Source organism: Carlito syrichta, unplaced genomic scaffold (assembly GCF_000164805.1).
Source record: "Carlito syrichta isolate Samal-C Ts95f unplaced genomic scaffold, Tarsius_syrichta-2.0.1 Scaffold104719, whole genome shotgun sequence".
Lineage (NCBI taxonomy): Eukaryota > Metazoa > Chordata > Mammalia > Primates > Tarsiidae > Carlito > Carlito syrichta.
Genome location: NW_007048815.1, coordinates 130366 through 149193, shown reverse-complemented (window position 1 = coordinate 149193; position 18828 = coordinate 130366). Strand labels below are relative to the sequence as shown.

The following is an 18828-nucleotide window of genomic DNA, read 5'->3' as shown; positions in this document are numbered from 1 at the left end:
GGTGGCCGGGAGCGGCCACTGCACTCCAGTCTGGGCGACAGAGTGAGACTCCAACTCAAAAAAAAAAAAAAATTTTTTTCAGATTTAAAAATACCCTAGAGAGCCGGGCTCCGTGGCTCAGCCTGTAATCCCAGTGCTTTGGGAGGCCGAGGTGAGTGGATTGCCTGAGCCCGCGGGTTCTAGACCCGCCTGGGCAACTTGGCGAGACCTAATCTCTACGATAAATCAAAAATTAGCTGGGAGTGGTAGCGTGCGTCTGTAGTTCCAGCTACTTGGAAGGCTGAGGCGGAAGGATCGCCGGAGCAAGTTGAGGCTGCAGTGGCTGGGAGCGGCCACTGCACTCCAGTCTGGGCAACAGAGTGAGACTCCAACTCAAAAAAAAAAAAACCCTAGAAATCATCAACTGTATCAAATGCACTCAAGAGAATTCTTGAGCTAAAACCTCAGAACAGTATTAAAATATCAGCATATGATTATGATCACCTAGGCTCACCCACCACCCCATCTCTAAGGGGGAAACCCAAAATAACAATTATTTTTTGAAGGGCAGATCCCTTGTAGTACAGACTTCCTCTGCTAGATACGTGTTTTAGGAACCCATTGGCATCAGCTAGTGTTGTTGTGAGAGGCTGTGTTCAGCGTCATTGAATTTTTTTTTTTTTTGAGATTGTTTGCTAATTTCATCATGGATAATTTGCATGAACAATCTGCCTACACCACACTGAGTATTCAGCAGATTTTGACCAAAAATGACATGACCCCTGTGCCCCATTCTCCCTAGTCACCTGATTTTGCCTCAGGTGACTTATTTTTCCCCCAATGAAAAAAGTCCTCAAAGGGAAGCATTTTGTCAATGTGGAAGAGGTCAAACAAACAAACAAACAAAAACGGCAGAAGCACTAAAAAGCATGAAAATATCAAAATCAATGTGCTCAAAAACTGTTTTGAGCAGTAGGTGTATTGCATCAAATGGAGAGTACTTTGAAGGTGACTGAATTTAAGCATGTAAGAATAAATACACAATGTTTTATAAATAAATTCCAGGTTTTGGGGTACCCCCTTGTATGTAGAATAGTTTACATTTTACACTAAATAAACTGATTTTTTTCATTCTTGAGCCAACTGTCAATTTTTATTTTTATTAATAAAGTAGGACTCTGTGTACATAGTACAAGTCCAAGGTGGACAGAAGAGCTTGGAAGGCTCAGCCATCCTTCAGGTTTATCCTAGCTCTTCTGGGTGCTATTTCTATAACTCAGTTCTGCGTTCAACCTGCTCTTTCTTGATTGATCAAGTTTAGACATTACTCTAGGTTATCTGGTTTTGCAAAAGAAGGACTTGTCTTTGTTTTTCCATTTTATATTTTCTCTTATCCCCCTCCCAATATCCAACAATGATATGATTTTAGTTCCTCTGATTTTCTTTTTAACTTTAAATACCCATATTTCATCCTTTTGTGTTCCATCAAACTTCAGCCTGTTTTTTAAAAAATTAACAAATAAAAGCTGTATATATTAATCACATACAACACAATGTTTTGGAATATGTATACATTGTGGAATGGCTCATGGAGCCAATTAACATAAGCATTACCTCACATACCTCATTATCTCTTTTTTTTTTTTTTGAGATGTTAACACTTAAAATTTACTTAGAGATTTTCAAAATACAGTGCATTGTTATTCATGATAGTCGCCATGTGGTAAAGTAGATCCTTTGAACTTGTTCCTCCTGTCTAACTGAAATTTTGTATCCTTTGACAGTCTCCCCAACTCCAACTGTCTCTTAATTTCCTAATTCATAAATAAGAATATTAGCACTGTGCTTTCATTTTCACAAGTTGTAACTTTACAAACAAGAAATACAATTTTTTGACTTATGTTTACAAATGTCTTATCATAAAAAAATACATATAAAAGAATATATGTACGTGAGTGCCCCATCCAGCCTAGGAAAGATTTTTAATAGTTTTTAATGCCTGTCTCAATTTTATCCCTCCCCTTCCTTCTATAAATTTACCACAAAACCTCAATTTTTATTTAATAATCTCGTGCTTTTAATATTTTCACTCTACATGTATATAATGCTAAAATGTTAAAATGTATGTTTTTGAAATGAATATAGTTGTATACTAATTTATATTATACATTTCAATATTTTTGAGGTACACCTACAAAGTCATAAAGACATATGTGAAGTTCATTCATTTCCACTATTCTTTCAGTTTCTGCTACATTATATGAACATACAGTTGACTCTTGAACAACGTGGGTGTGAACTGCGCAGGTCCACTTATACACTGAAGTTTTAAAAACAGAAGTTACACCGAGTGTGCTTAAATCTCCTGTCCCCTTCGCCACTTCCTCTACCCCAGAAACAGCAAGACCAACTCCTCCTCTTCCTCTTCAGCCTGCCCAACAAGAAGACAACTGAGGATCAAGACACTGAAGATGATCCACATCCATGTAATGAGTGGTAAATATCTTTCTGCTTTCTTATGATTTTCCTAATAACATTTTCTTTCCCCAATTTAATCATAAGAATACAGTATATGGTGACATAACATACAAAATATGTGTTAATCAACTGTTTACGGGTATGTTATCGGTAAGGCTTTCAGTCAACAATAGGCTGTTAGTAGTTAAGTTCTGGGGGAGTTAAAGTAATACACAAATTTTTTTACGGCACAGGGGTTGGGGTTCAGGCCCCAGCCCCCACATGTTGTTTTCAAGCATCAATTTGACTACAGTTTTAAAATGCTGCATCCATTTTGGATTTTCCTGTACTTCACTGTCAGCACTAATACTACTAGGAATTTCCATATATAGAATATTTTACATAAAGCTTTGATATCTTTTAAAGTGGAGGTGTCCAACTTTTTGGCCTCCCTGGTTTGCACTGAGGAATTGTCTTGGGTTGCACATAAATGATATAATATTGTTAATGTATACACATAATAAGACTTTTTATGTTTTTAATAAAGTTTTGAAAAATGAGAACAAATATAATTAGTGGAAATTTTTACCTTGTTTTTGTAAAACTAATCTATCATTGTCTAATTTGATGGACGTGGTCACAATTCTTAATGAGTTCTCGAGGTACTCATCAGAAATGTTTGTTGCACTTGTGTTCTTTATCATTGAAAACAGCTGCTCACTAATGTATGTGCTGCCAAAAAGCAATATCATGAATAAGGTATGATTATGAAGCAAAGGATATTTTTCTCTAGGAAGATAGTATAAAAGTCCGGTAGAAAGACATGGTCAAATTTTTTTTCAGTTGAATGTCTGATTGCAACTCTGAGCATTCCGTTTGAAAATTTTCAGGTAAAATATTAATTTCAACTGAAAATGGTATAGCAAATATAGCAAAATAATGATTATTTTGCCGGAAGTCTTGAAATCTGTTTTCAAATTCTTGTACTAAGACAGAAAGCAAAGCTGCATATTTTTGGCAGATCACAGGACTGCGTTTAGCCAATGTAAAAAAATGTGTTAAATTATTTTCCATAATTTTTGCTTGACATAATTTAAGTTTCATTTCAAGCACAGTATCGCTTTGGAACTTCAAAAATGGAACTACACATGGGGTCACAAAGAAAATGAATGCTTAAAATACACATAATGTTATAAGAATTTTTGAGGCTGCATTACTAGTTGTCCTGGGTCACATGAGGCCCACAGGCATGGTTGGACATGCCTGCTTTAATGGATTAAAAATATCTTCCAAGAGTTTCTATCATGAATGACTGTCAAATAAAATCTAAAGATTTGTTGGCATTTCTAGAGATGATCATATATGATTTTCTCTTCTTAATATGTTAATGTGATGAATCATAATAATTGATTTTCTAATGTTAAGTCAAACTTGTTTTCCTGGAATGAACTCAATTTGTTTACAAATTGGCATAATTTGATTATGTTTAATTTAGAATGTGGCATCTATTTGTACATAAGAAAGACTGATTTATAATTTTTTCCTTTTTCATATTATACTTTCATGAAAGTTAGACATGCTCTACAGAATAATTTTTGGGTATTCATTCTTCTTCTGGTTCCTGGAATCATGAGATCTGTTTCTTGAAAGTTTCTTGGAATTCAGTAGTAAAAGTCATCAGGGTCCATTAGTTTCTCTGTTGGAAGATTTTTTTTTAAACTACTGATTCATTTTTGTCTTTCTATCTTTGTAGTAGTTAATTTTTAATAGTTATATGACTATTTCTTGATACAGTTTTGATAAATTACATTTTTCTAAAAACATGTCCATTTTGTTTAAATTTTTGAGTTTCTTTTTAATTGTGTTCTATGTTCCTTTAAATTTCTGCTTTTCTGTATGATCATTCCCTATTTTATTCCTAAAGCTGTTAATTTTTTTCCCCCTTGGCCACTCTACCAGAGTTTTGTCAATAAAATTAGCCTTTTCTGAGAACCACATCTGGCTTTGCTGATACTCTCTTTTCTTGAAATATATGTTCTTGAAGTTATTTTACTGATGATTTATTTACAGTAAACACAGTCTGGTTTTGTTCATCTGAAATATCTTTGCTTCACTCTTGTTTTTGAAATACAGTTTTACCCAGCAGAATTTGGAAGACTTCGTCAACTACCTGTTGGTTTCCATTGATGATAAGAAGTCTGCTCTTAGCCTAACCATCATTTCTAATAGGTGATTAGTCTATTTTTTCTGGGTGCTTTGAAGATCTTCTCCTTGCCTTTGGTATTTTCCAGTTCTCTGTGATGTGTCTAGATGTTAACTTTGTATTTATTCTGGTTGAGATTCAGTGAATTTCCTGAATCTATTGATCCATGCTTTGACCAGCATGTGAGTCAGGGTTCTCCAGAGAAACAGAATGATTAGAATCTATATCTAGAGAGAGATATATACAAGAGGAGACTTATCGGGAGAATCGGTGCACGGGATTATGGTGGCCGAGAAATCCCACAGTAGGCTATGTGCAAGAGGAAGAACCAGGGAAGCTGGCAGCACAGTTCAGTTCAGTTCAAGTCCAAAAGCCTGAGAACCAGGGAGGCTGATGGCATAACGCTGAGTCCAAGGTTGCAGGTCTGAGAACTTGGAGTCTACTGCTGCAAGTCCTGGAGTCCAAAGGTTAGAGAGGCTGAAGACCTGATGTTCAAGGACAGGATAAAGGTGTTCCAACTCCAGGAGAGACAGAAAATTCACCTCTCCTCCACCTTTTTGTTCCATCAGGCCCCCAGCTGATTGGATGATGACCATCCACAGTGAGGGTGGTTCTTCCCCACTCAGTCTACTAACTCATATGTCAATTTCCCCCAGAAACACCATCACAGACACACCCAGAAAGAATGCACCAATTCTCCTGGTAAATCTCCTCTTGTATATATCTCTCTCTAGATATAGATTCTAATGATTCTGTTTCTCTGAAGAACCCTGATTCACATACTGGTCAAAGCAGTAGATTCAGGAAATTCACTGAATCCCAACCAGAATAAATACAAAGTTAACATCTAGACACATCACAGAGAACTGGAAAATACCAAAGGCAAGAAGAAGATCTTCAAAGCACCCAGAAAGAAAAGACTAATTAGAAATGAAGATTAGGTTAAGAGCAGACTTCGAATGCATCTCTCAATCTAGTCAAGTTGACACTTAAAATTAATCAGCACAACCAGTCCTAGAAACTCTCTCTCAGATTGTTAATTCTAATATTCTGTTCATTCTCTCTTCCAGGAAGCATGAGTAGAAGTTAGGTGTCATTCTAATATCTTCCTCTGTGTCTCTTAATCTCTTTTATATTTTCCATCTCCTTATGCCTACATGCTACATTCTAAACCATTTCTTCCAATGTAATTTGCATTTCACTAATTTTCTTTCCAGTTTTAACTAACTCTTTAACCCATCTGCTGAGCTATATTTTTTTTTCACAACTACATTTTTCATTTCCATAAGTATCTGGACCTTTTTCAAACGTAGCTGATCATTTTCAATAGTCTCAAAACTGAGAACTTGCTCATTTTTTTTCAATATTATCTTTTATTTCTTTCTAATACCTGAAGCTTTATAGGGGTCTTTCAACCGACTCTTATGCATGATGATGTTTATTGATTGTTTTTTAGTGAACTCATATTTGACGGAACTTAATTCGTTGGGCCCCTAGGGAAACTGGAACAAGAGCACTTCGCTTCCCAGGGAAGATTTAGTCTGTTTCCACTGGGGCGAAGAAGAACTGCATAGAACCATTTCAGCTTCCTGGCCTTGAAATTCCTGAATCATAGAGGTATTATAAAATTGGACCGGAGACCTTGTGAGAACAGGACTGTGCTTACAAATTCCCAAAGCATACTTTCCCTCTTGTGTCACTCTCCTCTGAACATTAACAAGGACCCACAGGGAATCTCACAGGCTTTCTTTATGGCCTGCAGACTTTCCCAGCCTACCACCCACTGAGGGTGTAACCTCTGAGAGCAACTCCTCTTTCCCTGTGAAAGAGTTCATCTCAAAGTTCCAGACTTCCGGCATTCTCACCTGCACCTATAGCACGGGCTTCTGTGTCTGCCTCTGCTTTCCATCCCGCTCTCAAGTATTCTATTTTTCCTTGTCCTTTAGAGATTTCTCTCATTTTCTTTTGAGTTCAGCAATAGATTTAAAATTATGAATACATAGCGACTGTTTTACAAAAGAAGGTTTTCAAAATGTCTAGTCCACCCTATTTTCCAAAGTCAAAACCCCTTTTATTTCTTTTAAATCATTTCTCCTTATTACTTATATTAATTCCTTTGTTTCTAGAAATAGATGCCTAGTTATGTTAACTCAACTAGTTACTGTTATCTTTGGCTATGAAGAAACAGGGAATGTCATCATAAAGAGAGAGAGTCGCCACACCACTCCCCTTACTCCTGGAAGGTCAGTGGTTTCTGTCTTTAGAGTAAGGTGCCCTGAATATTGGGCACCACACCAGCCCAGATACGAGGGGAGACTGACAAACCCGGGATTTACTTCTGAATCACTGTATATTTATTCTCACATGCTTAAACTTCAGTTGCCTCCAAAGTACTCTCTGATGCAAATACACCTATCAAGCGCTCAAGACAGTTTTTGAACTCGTCAATTTTGGTGCCTATTAGTGCTTCTGCTGGTTTTTGTTTCATTTCCACATCAACAAAACGTTTCCCTTTGAGGACTTTTTTCATTCAAGGAAACCAAAAAACAAAAAACAAAAATGTTGCTCGGGGTAAGATCAAGACCAGATGAATAGGAATGGTGGGGCAGGGGGTTCATGCTGTTTTTGGTCAAAACTTCTGAACACTCAGTGCAGTGTGGACAGGTGCCACATATTGATCAAGTAAATCTCTCATCATGAAATGGGTAAATGTGTTGAAAGAATCTCCAAGAAAAAAATTCACTGAAACCAACTGCAGCCTCTCACAATAACTCTAGCTGGTACTCTGATGCTGATGGGTTCCAAGAATGCTTACCTAGCAGGAGAAGCCTGTACTACAAGGGGCCTGCCCTCCAAAAATTAATTCTCTTTTGGGTCCCCCTTGTAAGAATATATATGTCTTTGGTTGAGTCTAATTAGCTAAACATTAGGTGTGCATGCTGAACAAACACATCAAGAAAATGACTTCTTTATGTTAACCTAAACATCCCTACAGGTACAGGCATAAGCATCTCTGACTTTTAAATATGTAACTATATGCTGTTATAATATAGCATGGAAGTGGTAAGATTCAATAAATAACCATAGTAAATGTTTACATACAGCATGTTGGTTAGTCAAGTAAAAACGTTTCCCCATCCACAATCTGTTCAGACCACCTGCAATTTAGAGATAATCTTCACACACACACACACACACACACACACACATACATACACACATCTATTAGCATATTCTAACCTACTCTTTTTCAATGAATATTTTAACTAGTTTTCTTCTGCCAAGTGAAAGAGACAGCATGATGCTATAGAATGGTGTTTTTTTTTTCTGAATAGGTTTAAAGTAATTAGATCCAAATTCAACCCAAAATCTGGAAAGAGAGGTAAGAGCCCTGTCAGCTACAAGCTCTATACTACAAGGAATAAAGACTATCTCCAGCATGGAGTGACACCAGGACAGGAGCCTAGACGAGGAACTCAGAAAGATTACCAGCTCCTGAACCTAAACTTCACAAAATTATTTTTTCATTTTGGCTGTTAGATTAAGTTTCTAGAGAAACAAAGATACTATTTTTCTAAGAAAAGTTTAAAACAACCAGGCACAATGACTCACGTCTATAATCCTAGCACTTTGGGAGGCTGAGGAGAGAGGATTGCTTGAGTCCAAAAGGTCAAGACCAGCCTAGTCAATATAGCGAGAGCACATCTCGCCAAAGAAAAAAAAAGATTAGCTGGCCATGATGGCACACATCTATAGTCCCAGCTACTAGGAAGGCTGAGGTAGTAGGATCACTTGAACACAGGAGGTTGAGTCTATAGTGAGACATGATCATGCCATTGCACTCTGGCCTGAGCAACAGAGTGAGACTCCAACTCAAAAAAAAGCTTAAAACAGCTTTTCAAGTCTTTTATTAACATTTTGGATTATCTTACCACTATATTTGTTCTTATAGTCAACTATCATAAAGTATGGTTGCTCTTTATAAACTCTGATTGAATGTCACAGTAATAGGCATGTTCATGGATAAGAATAAGATATAAGCTTTCCTGACTATGATAAAAATCACTAGCTAAAGTACCACATGGGAAGAAGTATAATGGCTAAATTTTCTGATTTTTTTTTAACAAAAAATTTAGACATCCAGACTTTAAATCTGAGTTCTATCACTCACTAACTCTAATCCAACAAATTACTTAATTACATGAACTTATTTTTTCATCTGAAACAAGGAGAGTAATAGAAAGCATAGCATAAGAACATCATGAGCACTGAAAGAAATAATGTAAATAACACACTTCACAAATGCTTGACATATAGTAAGTGCTCAAAAAAAACCCAGTAGTGATAGTAGCTGTTACTTTCGCCAGTATGGTTACTTTGTGATGATGGTGGTTTGGAATGGTTTAGGGAGACAAGACTTAAAGCACAATACAATTTAACTTGGGGAAAATTGCTTATAACCAGGTTTTTTTGTTTTTTTTGAGTTGGTGTCTCACTCTGTCACCCAGACTGGAGTGCAGTGCCAGGCTCCCAGCCACCGCAGCTTCAACCCGCTGGGCTCCGGCGATTCTTCCACCTCCACATTCCAAGTAGCTGGAACTACAGGCGTGGGCTACCCCGCCAGGCTAATTTTTGATTTATTGTAGAGATGAGGTCTCGCCAGGTTGCCCAGGCAGGTCTCGAACACGCGGGCTCAGGCAATCCACTCACCTCAGCCTACCAAAGTGCTGGGATTACAGGCTGAGCCACCGAGCCTGGTTATAACCAGGTTTTAAATAGCTCTCAATTCCTGGAACAAATAGCAAAACTAAAGCAAAATATAACTATCCCAGTGTCTAAACTTATTTTTTAAAGCAGTAATTGTAATTCACACAGGATGTTTGAGGTCTGTATTACCTTATCAAGTGCTGTGTATGGATTTGCTGCATTAAATCCGAAAGGGGCATAGCGTCTGAATCTCTCTCTGAACTCTGCCTGCTTCCCCTGCTCAGAGCAGAAAAATATACAAAGTGAATCTCAAACAACCAGCTTCAATTATCTTTGCAAAACCTTTCTTTAAAAAACACACACACACACAATGTGGTAACTAACTTACATCAAACGCAACACATCTTTTCCTTATAAGAATGACTTCTGCATTTTGGAGAGGTGAAACTTCGTGTCTGATGGTTGCTGCGATCTTTTTGGTAGTTTCCCATCTTTCAGGTAATTCCTACCAAAGCAAAGGTGCAAAGGGAATATTACTTCGATTCCTAAAACAAATCAACCCCATACAATTAAATAATTTAAATTTTTTTTACACTAACCCATGCCATCTTTTCATTCTTATATAAAAAGTTTAGCCAAAAAAATAAATAAAATAAGAAATTGATTAAAAGGCTTAGCACCAGGGCTGTAGTACAAACTGTCCCACTGGCATTTCAGGGTACAGGTCTTCCAGGCATGTGCCAGAGCTGTCCTCATCTCAGAACCAATGGAGATCTTTTCAAAAGAAACACACACTTCTCAACAGTTCTGCTGTTGTGGGAATAAAATTAAAGGGGGAAATGACTTTGCTGATCTCTGACAACAAGAAATGGAAGCCAGCCATGTTTAGCAAGTGAAAAGAGATGCTTTGAGTCTGGTGGGGCCAAGATGAAAATGTAAATCTATCTCATCCTGTCTTTCTCTGGCTCCCAAAGCTCTGTGTGATCTCTTTCTTCATAGAGAGCTTGAGTGTTGAGGTTGCTTATTTTAGATGACTAGGATTTTTGAAGGGCGAAGAGGCCAAGGGAAGTGAAGGTTTTCCTACTTGATATAGGACAAAAGCAGCAATAAACAGTTCAGGTACCCACTCAATCTGCTCTCCTTGCCTACAATACAAATAGGACAAAAGCAAGTTTTAAGAGCTGTGGTGCATAACTACTGTTGAAAAGCATTCCTTGTGTCCAGACTAACAAAGCATTGTTTCTCTGGGTCATCTCCTGGGACACAGAAATTGTTTTGTCACACAAAACCACCCAGAGTGATGGGACTTCACTTGTGTAGCCGAAGTGCAGAAATTAAAGGTTCTAAAGACTATTTTGTAACCCTTGATAAATATTTGATGAATGAGTCAGTAACTGCCAATTATGAAGAGTGCACTGGGCTAAGTATAAATACCATTTGTGTGGTGGAGGGATTGCCGCAAAGATAAAACACAATCTTTGACTTAAATTTATTTATAATCTGTCACTGTAAGCAAGAGACACACAAAATAACTGTTCCACATGTCAGACTGTGTTAACTTCTGCAGGAAGTCTATGCATTATGGAATCTAAACAGTTGGGAGAAAACATGGTATCAGGACAGGAACACCAAACCAGCTCAGGAACCAAGAGATTCGGGTTCTAAACCTCCTCGTCCTTCCCTCTTTTGCTTCTTCTCATCAATACTCTGTAACCTCATCTGCATGTCTGCATGGAGTCTCACTTTGATTTTCCATTTCCATTCCTTGGAACCTACATATCACATGGGGTCCCTTCCAAGACCATGGTGAGAAGCCAGGGAGAAGTCATGGCCGTAGCTCAGGCACCTTAATCCTCTGCAAACACAGCAAACCTGCTTTGTATTTGGGGAACCTCAGTGAGCTTCTACAGGATAAAAATAAGCTTTTGTGAAAACCAGAAGATCAGATGATCTCCAAAGTCTCTCAAAGTCAGATGACCCATTCAAGGAGGAGAGAACATTGAATCAGGCTCAAAGGAATGGTGAAGTTTCAGCAGGCAGAAGTTAGGGTGAGAGCCTTTGCGATCCTGTGAGATACAAGGACCAATACACAATGGGGTGAAAGTGTGGCCTCCTGCGGAAACCGGACAGTATTCAGGAGGCTAGAGGCAGTCAATGAAGTTTTCTGAGCATGGAAGAGACTGGATAAAACCTGTAGATTAGAACTTTAATCTCTCTTCAGAGTATATTGTAGGTGGGGTGAGAGGAGGAATGAAGTGAATGAAGAAGCTACTGGTGGCCATTGCCTTACTAGACTCTGGTGTGGCCATGTGCTCTTTGAGCTATGGCCATCACCATGTTTTCTGGCTTTGGCCCCCTTCCCTGTCTTGGAGAGATGAATCTCCTCTTTCTCTCTCTCATTTACTTTCTAAATAAACTATTGTTTTCAATCTAACTTCTGTGTGATTCTTTGCATATTTGATGTGGCATGGGATCACACACCAGACACCATACACCCAGCAGGCCTCACCTAACATTCTGGAGGCACCGCTGGGAGTGTAACTTAACATTTTTGGAGATCCCACTGAGATTTGCCGCTGTCTCTCTCACTCTTCTATTTTCTAATCCAAGTCTCTCTGCGGAGAGAGATAAGGTGCTTGACTATCTTTTTTTTGAGTTGGAGGCTTACTCTGTCACCCAGGCTGAAGTGCAGTGGCACGTTCACAGCCACTGCAGTCTCGACCTGCTAGGTTCAGGCGATCCTTCCGCCTCAGCCTTCCAAGTAGCTGGAACCACAGGCACAGCCACCACGCCTGGCTAATTTTTTGATTTATTGTAGAGATGAAGTCTCGCCAAGTTGCCCAGGCTGGTCTCGAACCCCTGGGCTGAGGCAATCTCCTCCCAAAGTGCTAGGATTACAGATATGAGCCACCACGCCCAGTCTGCAACTCACTTTTAATTTTATCACCCATGATGAGCTACATTGAGTGAACCTCTTCCTGTCGCCTCAGCCTTGTCCGATATGAAATAACATCTCCGGTGATATTTCCCTGTCACTGTGGAAGGCCAATACCATCCCACTCCTCTCATCAAAAGCAGAGAGATGTCAATGTCCCATCTCCAGAGTAGAGGTTACCTGGGATTCACCCTTTAACATACTGATCACAGTGAAAAAAACTTGAGGACAAGCTGCAGGGACATCTACATATGGACTCAGGAATTCACTGGTGCAACTGTGGAAACTGCCTGGACACCTGTAGTGGGTATCGAGCCCACTGGGGTAACTATAAATACATTTTACCAGCTATCAAAACCAAAATGTCATAACAGTGGCTATAATGACCTTTATTATAGTAGTATTAATTCTAATAGTCTATGCTTGTACACAGTGCTTTGTAAACAAATACTAAAGCTACTTATCAACTCCAAGGTCTCTGTCCTCTCCTCCTCTCCTCTTATTCTAGACAGGTAGGGACAGTTCTATGACCCCTGTTCAGCAGAAAGCAGCCACAGAAGACTGACCCTCATCCCTGTTCCCAGGTACAGTAAGAATATTTTAAAATAACAAGAGGGAGAAATGAAAGAACATAACCTGAATTTAATATACCAATGAAAGGACATGACATGGATTTCATATACCCAATGAGCAGCCATTTTAACAAGTTCCAAATCTCATGTCTTTCTAGCAGTTCACTTAACTTCCCCTTTAATCGATAGCCAAGGACAGAATGGATTTCTCAGTGGTAGCTATTGATAATTGCTCTACAATCCCCTCCCCAACTTGTTTTTTACTAATTAACTTTTCTGTTTCAAGTATTTGCCTCCATCCATAAGACCCAAGTTAACCTAATCAGCCCCTTCATGACCTACGTGACAGACATGCCCTACCACCATGACAGCAATTGTGTGACTAACCCACCCATCTGCCTTCTGTCCATCACCTGATATCAATACCTGCGCTTACCTGTCCCTTCGTGATGACGTGGAGCAGACCACCACTCAATCACCTTAACCACCTTCCCACATTAAAGGGAAGGATTAAAAGCATTCAACCTCAAGCAACCAGTTGCCATTGCATTACTAGACTCTAGTGGGGCCATGTGCTCTTGGAGCTATGGCTGTCACCATGCTTCCTGGCTTTGGCCCCTTCCCTATCTGGGGGAGGTGAATCTCCTCTCTCTCTCTCTCTCTCTCTAATTTACTTTCTAAATAAACTAAATTTTCCAATCTAAAAAAAAGGAAGTTGCTATTGTGACTTAGGTGAGAAGTGAAGAGAACTGAATAAAATAGGTAAAACAGATATGGAAAGAGGCAACAAGCTGAAGAGATATTGCACTAAGAGACAGACCATCTTGCTGGTGGTGAATTCTCATGACTTTGAGGAAATAATACTTCAACTCTTAGTAGGCACGGCCACATCTAAGAGTTTTTAAGCACAGAGCTAAGCATAGACAAGTATTTGGAAAAAGTTATGACTGCTCATGATAATAAAAGAGAAATTGAGAGTAACTATCACAAGTTTATTTAATCCAAATAAAATCAGGGTCCTGTTACCCTCCAGATGCAACATGTATTCTTATGAATCTTATTTTTCCTGCTGACTAGCCTAAATTACTGACATAATACACATACGTAGCTAAAAGTGTGTCCTACCTTGTATTGTGTGTATGTATGTATCCTACTTTTGAAATATTTTAAGGTCCAAGATCTGACTCAAAGAATATCCAAATCTTTCTAAACACAAGAAATATTTATGGTTAGTAACTATAGTAACTATTTTATCTCTCAGTCTTGTTATATAACTACCTGTCCACAGCTTGTCATCTCACCCCATGTCTAACTGGCTTGCCAGTACTAAGGACAGTTTTATGCTTAAATAGAATTTAATAATTCATATATAATAATTCTTTGTAGTCTTGATAGTCAAGAGAGTACTTGTAAATACATTGCTGCATTTAATCCTCACAAAACAAAATGAGCAAATACAGACCAAACAGCCACTGTGAAAAAGTTTGGGAAGTTAAATATAGAATTATCATATGATCCAGCAATTCCACTCCTAAGTATATTCCCAAAAGAAGTGAAAACAGGTACTCAAGCAAATACATACCAATGCTCATAGCAGCATTATGCACAAAACCAAAAGGTAGAAACAACCCAAATGTCCATCAACAGATGAGTGGATGAGCAAGTTGCTGTATATACATTCAATGGAATATTATTCAGCCATAAAAAGGAATGAAATATTGACACATGCTACAATGTAAACGAACCTTTAAAACATTACGCCAAGTGGAAGAAGTCAAATACAATAGGTCACATATTGTGTGATTCTATTAACATGAAGTATGCAGAATAAATAAACCCATAGAGACAGAAAAAGATTGGCAGTTGCCAAGGGTTGGTGGGTAGGGCTTGGCAGGAATATAGAGGAGGAGTGGTAGGGAGTGACAGCCAATAGGCATAGGGGAGGGGCGGGATTGGTAGGAGTGGGAAACTGCTGGGGGATGCGGAAGAACACCTCATCAACAAGGGGATCTGCATAATGAGCATCTGAATAGCTAACCCTGAAATATACCCCACATCTTTAAAATAAAAATTTTTTTAAAAGAGTGAGTATTCGTCTGAAAACATACCTAGAGTTGGCTACCTTTGCTGCTTGTATGAACTTGAGCAACTTATTCAATCTCTTTAAGTATCAAATTCTTAACGTGTGAAATGAAAACAAGAATGTCTACAGTATAGACTGTTGTAAGGACATCATTAAAAAGTACATCTAAAGTACTTGGGTAATGGAGACACTCAACTTACGGTAATTATCATTATTCCACTTCTACACTCACCTCCAGCTGAATATAGATGTGCTCAGGCATCTTCTGACCATAGCTTTCCAAGAGTGCGATGGTTTCCTTTAGAGGTTCAAAGAGTTCATCGGTGGCTCTCTGCCGGCTTCTTACAGCCAGAAGATGCCCCATGATGTCAACTAAACCATCATGATCTATTTCACTTAATTCTCTCCGGAGTCCTCCATCTGTCTCCTTTATAAATTCTTGTAGCTCATTCAGACTATTAAATATATATACATAAGGACACATGAACAAATTGTTCATTAAAACATCTCATTGTACAAGACTTATGAATCTTATTTCCATTATGCATCTAATTAAATATCACTTATTATCTCTATTATGAAATTCTCTTAAAATCAACATCTCAATTGTAGAGAGCAGTGAGTGCTGAGAGTTATATTTCCAAATACCAAAGTGCAAAGACTACCTGTCAATGACAAATCTCAAAAGATGCTCCTGAAACATCCAGCTCCATTTCTTAATTATGTTTAACAAGCTCACTTTGAAAGGTTTCATGTCCACCTTGAGCCAACTATCAAACACTCTGAAGTCATCAAACTTGCTCATCTGGATGTACAAAGCTTCATAAATGTCGATCTATAGTTTAAAATAAAATAACTTTAACAATTCAACAAAAAGCCAATTCACTGCATCAAAAGCTAAGGGTTTTCCTTGCCTGTTCTTTGAATTGTTTGAGAGTTGGTGGCTGCTCCGGGATGTCTTCACTTGCATGAGCACCCATTTCCTCAGGTGTCACAATGTGGCCATACAAAAGAAAATGCTTCAGAAACTCGGTTCGGTCATCCACCCAGAGGTAAGCATAGGCCTCCAGGGAGTTTCTGAAATCCAAGGCTTTGGTGACGACGCTCGCCACTCTGTTCATTATCTCCTGCCTGGCCTCTGCCAGGCCTAACATGTTATCCATATCAGTCTAAATGAGAGGAAAATGAAGCACTTATTCTTATGCAGGCCAACTGCTCTATCAATTACATGCAACATACCATTACTAAGGCAGTTCTTCAAAGGGAGAGCAGTTGGCGAAATAAATTATGTTGTTTTTTCCAACTTCTCCTTTTTTGTGCTCCCTATCACCCCAATTCATTTTGGAATCATTAATATAAAAGCTGATACCCACTTACAAGAAAAGTACCTGATAATTTGCTATTTCCAGGTGTGTTGCTATTCGGGTCATCTGGGCAGACATTTTGAAACTATTGCATAGCATTTCTTCTACCACATCATAGAAGCCGTCCCCAGCCTCTCTGTCTAAAGAAGGCTTAAACACAATCTCAGGGGGCAGTAAGAGCATTTGAGCTTGAAAAAATGGTGCAGGTTTCAATTGTTTCTCTGTATTCATTAGAAAGAAGTCTAAGTCATGCATGATAGCCTGAAAAAAGCCTTCCACCACAATGTCATCAATGAATTCTACATAAATTTTCCAGGCATCCAGAGAAGAATTGGCTTTGAAGAGCATCCTATTTTCCTAGATAGAGACAAGTATTAGAGATGAATTATAAAATTTAAAATAACATACAGTAAAATTAGCAACTGGTAAATTTTATTTCTCCTGAACTAACCTAGGCAGATACTCTTAAAAAGAAAAAGAAAGAATTGTTGAGTGGGGGAACTTTTGTATTTTTTATTCACTTCTTTGAGTCAAAATCTTGCTCTGGTACCAAGGCTAGAGTGCACTGGTATGATTATGACTAACTGCAGTCTCAACCTCCTAGACTCAGGTGATCCTTCTGCCTCAGCCTCCCACATAGCTGGGACCTCAAGCATGTACCAGCATGCCTGACTAATTTTTTTTGTTGTTGTAACAATGTGGTCTCACTATGCTGCCCAGGCTGATCTTGAACCCCTGGGCTCAAGCAATCCTCCCTGCTTGGTCTCCCAAACTGCTAGGATTACAGGTATGAGCCGCCCTGTTCAGTCTGTATTTTCAACACAACAAGGTAAAGGGAGAAAGAAGAGAAAGGAGAGCATTGGGTCACTAAGTGGTAGCTCAAGTCTGTTCCAGACTCAATCTTCATGGTCCCGTTCTTCTCTCTATCTTCAATTCTGACTGCAGACTAGTCACCGAAATCCCACTAGGCACAAAGGATACAACATGAAAGGGCAGAATTGATCACCCTCCGCTGTGTTTCCACAGCTTTCCTCCAACCACGTTCCTCACCAGAAGCCTGAGAACTAGGTTAAAGATCACATGCTGATAAGTAGAGAAGTTCCAACCTTATTCTCTGAGATGACACTGCAAAACTTTGTTCTTTAACAATTTCTAGTCATGTCTTATACTGACCTTACTTTCAATGCATTTTAATCAGGATTCATAAATCTTAATGGTTCAAAACCCTTAGAGTTTGGGTAGTACATTTTTTTTATTATCAGGAAAATGTAACAGAAAAAAACTAATTGCAATCCATCATCTGTCCTCCATGAGACAGACTCTAATGCATAAACAGTTGTAGAGGTGTCTTAAAAGTCACAGAATAATTCACAGCATCCCAGTGAACAGCTAGAAATAGTTAATGACATGACTTGGTAAAGATATTGCTCAAGAACAAATTAATTTCCAGACACTTGCCTTCTTTACATGCCAGAACACCCCTGAGATTCTCAAGGCTCCCCGTCTCTGGAAGAGCCCTCAGAGGGAGCTTAGGCCTGCTCACATTTCAATTTCAGACTTCTAACCTCCAGACTATGAGAGAATACATATCTGTCATTTTAAGATACCTTGTTTGTGGTACTTTGTCATAACCACCCTAGGATGCTAAGACAGGTAGTAATCAAAAAAGGCAGAGACAAAGTCTTTGTCCTAGCAAATTGTCATCAATAGGAAAAATTAAAACTTCCTTGGAAATTTCAGACAAACTTGGAAATCAAAAGAAACTTTGAAACCCAAATTAATCTGCTTCTTTTTATCTTCTTTTTGCTACACATATTCACTGCAACATATCAAGTGAACTGCCCCTTACTTTATTATTAAATTTTTTTTTTTTCCCTGAGATAGGGTCTCACTCTGTCACCCAGGCTGGAATGCAGTGGTACGATCATGGTTCATTGCAGCCTCATCCTCCTGGACTCAAGTGATTCTTCTGCTTCAGCCTCCTAAGTAGCTGGGACTACAGCCATGTGCCACCACACCCAGCTAATTGCACCTTACTCCTTGGTAAGAAAATCTGTTACCCTTCAAACACTTTCCTCACTTAAGCTTCCAGGACAACACCCTGTTCTGGCTTCCCCGCTACTGTGGCAGTGATTGTTCCTCTGCACATTGGCTGGTTCTTCCTCTTCTCCCCCGATCATAAGGGGAGAATGGTAGTCAAGCCAATAGTTCTTGATAATCTTCTATTCTGCAGTCAGACTCATGCTCTTGGTGACCACATCCATCTCTTGGCTTAAATGTCATTGCCACCCATTCCTCTTTAATTTGTGTTTTCAGTTTGGACCCCTCTCCCAAACTCCAGGCTAATAAATAAAGCCAATTGTCAACTCAATGTTCTGTGTGGCTAATTGCTGACTCAGACTCAAAATGTCTGAAACTGGAGTCCTATCTCCCTTCTCACTCTCTTCTACTCACAGTGCCCCCTTCTGAATGAATCACAACTTCATCTTTCCAGTTGATCATGACAAAACTCATAGACTAATCCTCAA

General features: G+C 38.8%; 1 protein-coding gene across 1 annotated transcript in view; it reads right to left on the bottom strand.

The window, feature by feature from the left end:
- The window catches only part of LOC103268211 (dynein heavy chain 11, axonemal-like), a gene marked incomplete at its 3' end in the record, with an annotated part of 189018 nt that overhangs the window by 117450 nt on the left and 52740 nt on the right, over positions 1-18828 (bottom strand). Inside the window, 6 exon segments of the mRNA XM_021716137.1 lie at positions 9536-9622; positions 9735-9851; positions 15169-15391; positions 15602-15771; positions 15851-16105; positions 16325-16657. Of these exon segments, the coding sequence (XP_021571812.1) occupies positions 9536-9622; positions 9735-9851; positions 15169-15391; positions 15602-15771; positions 15851-16105; positions 16325-16657 (1185 nt within the window).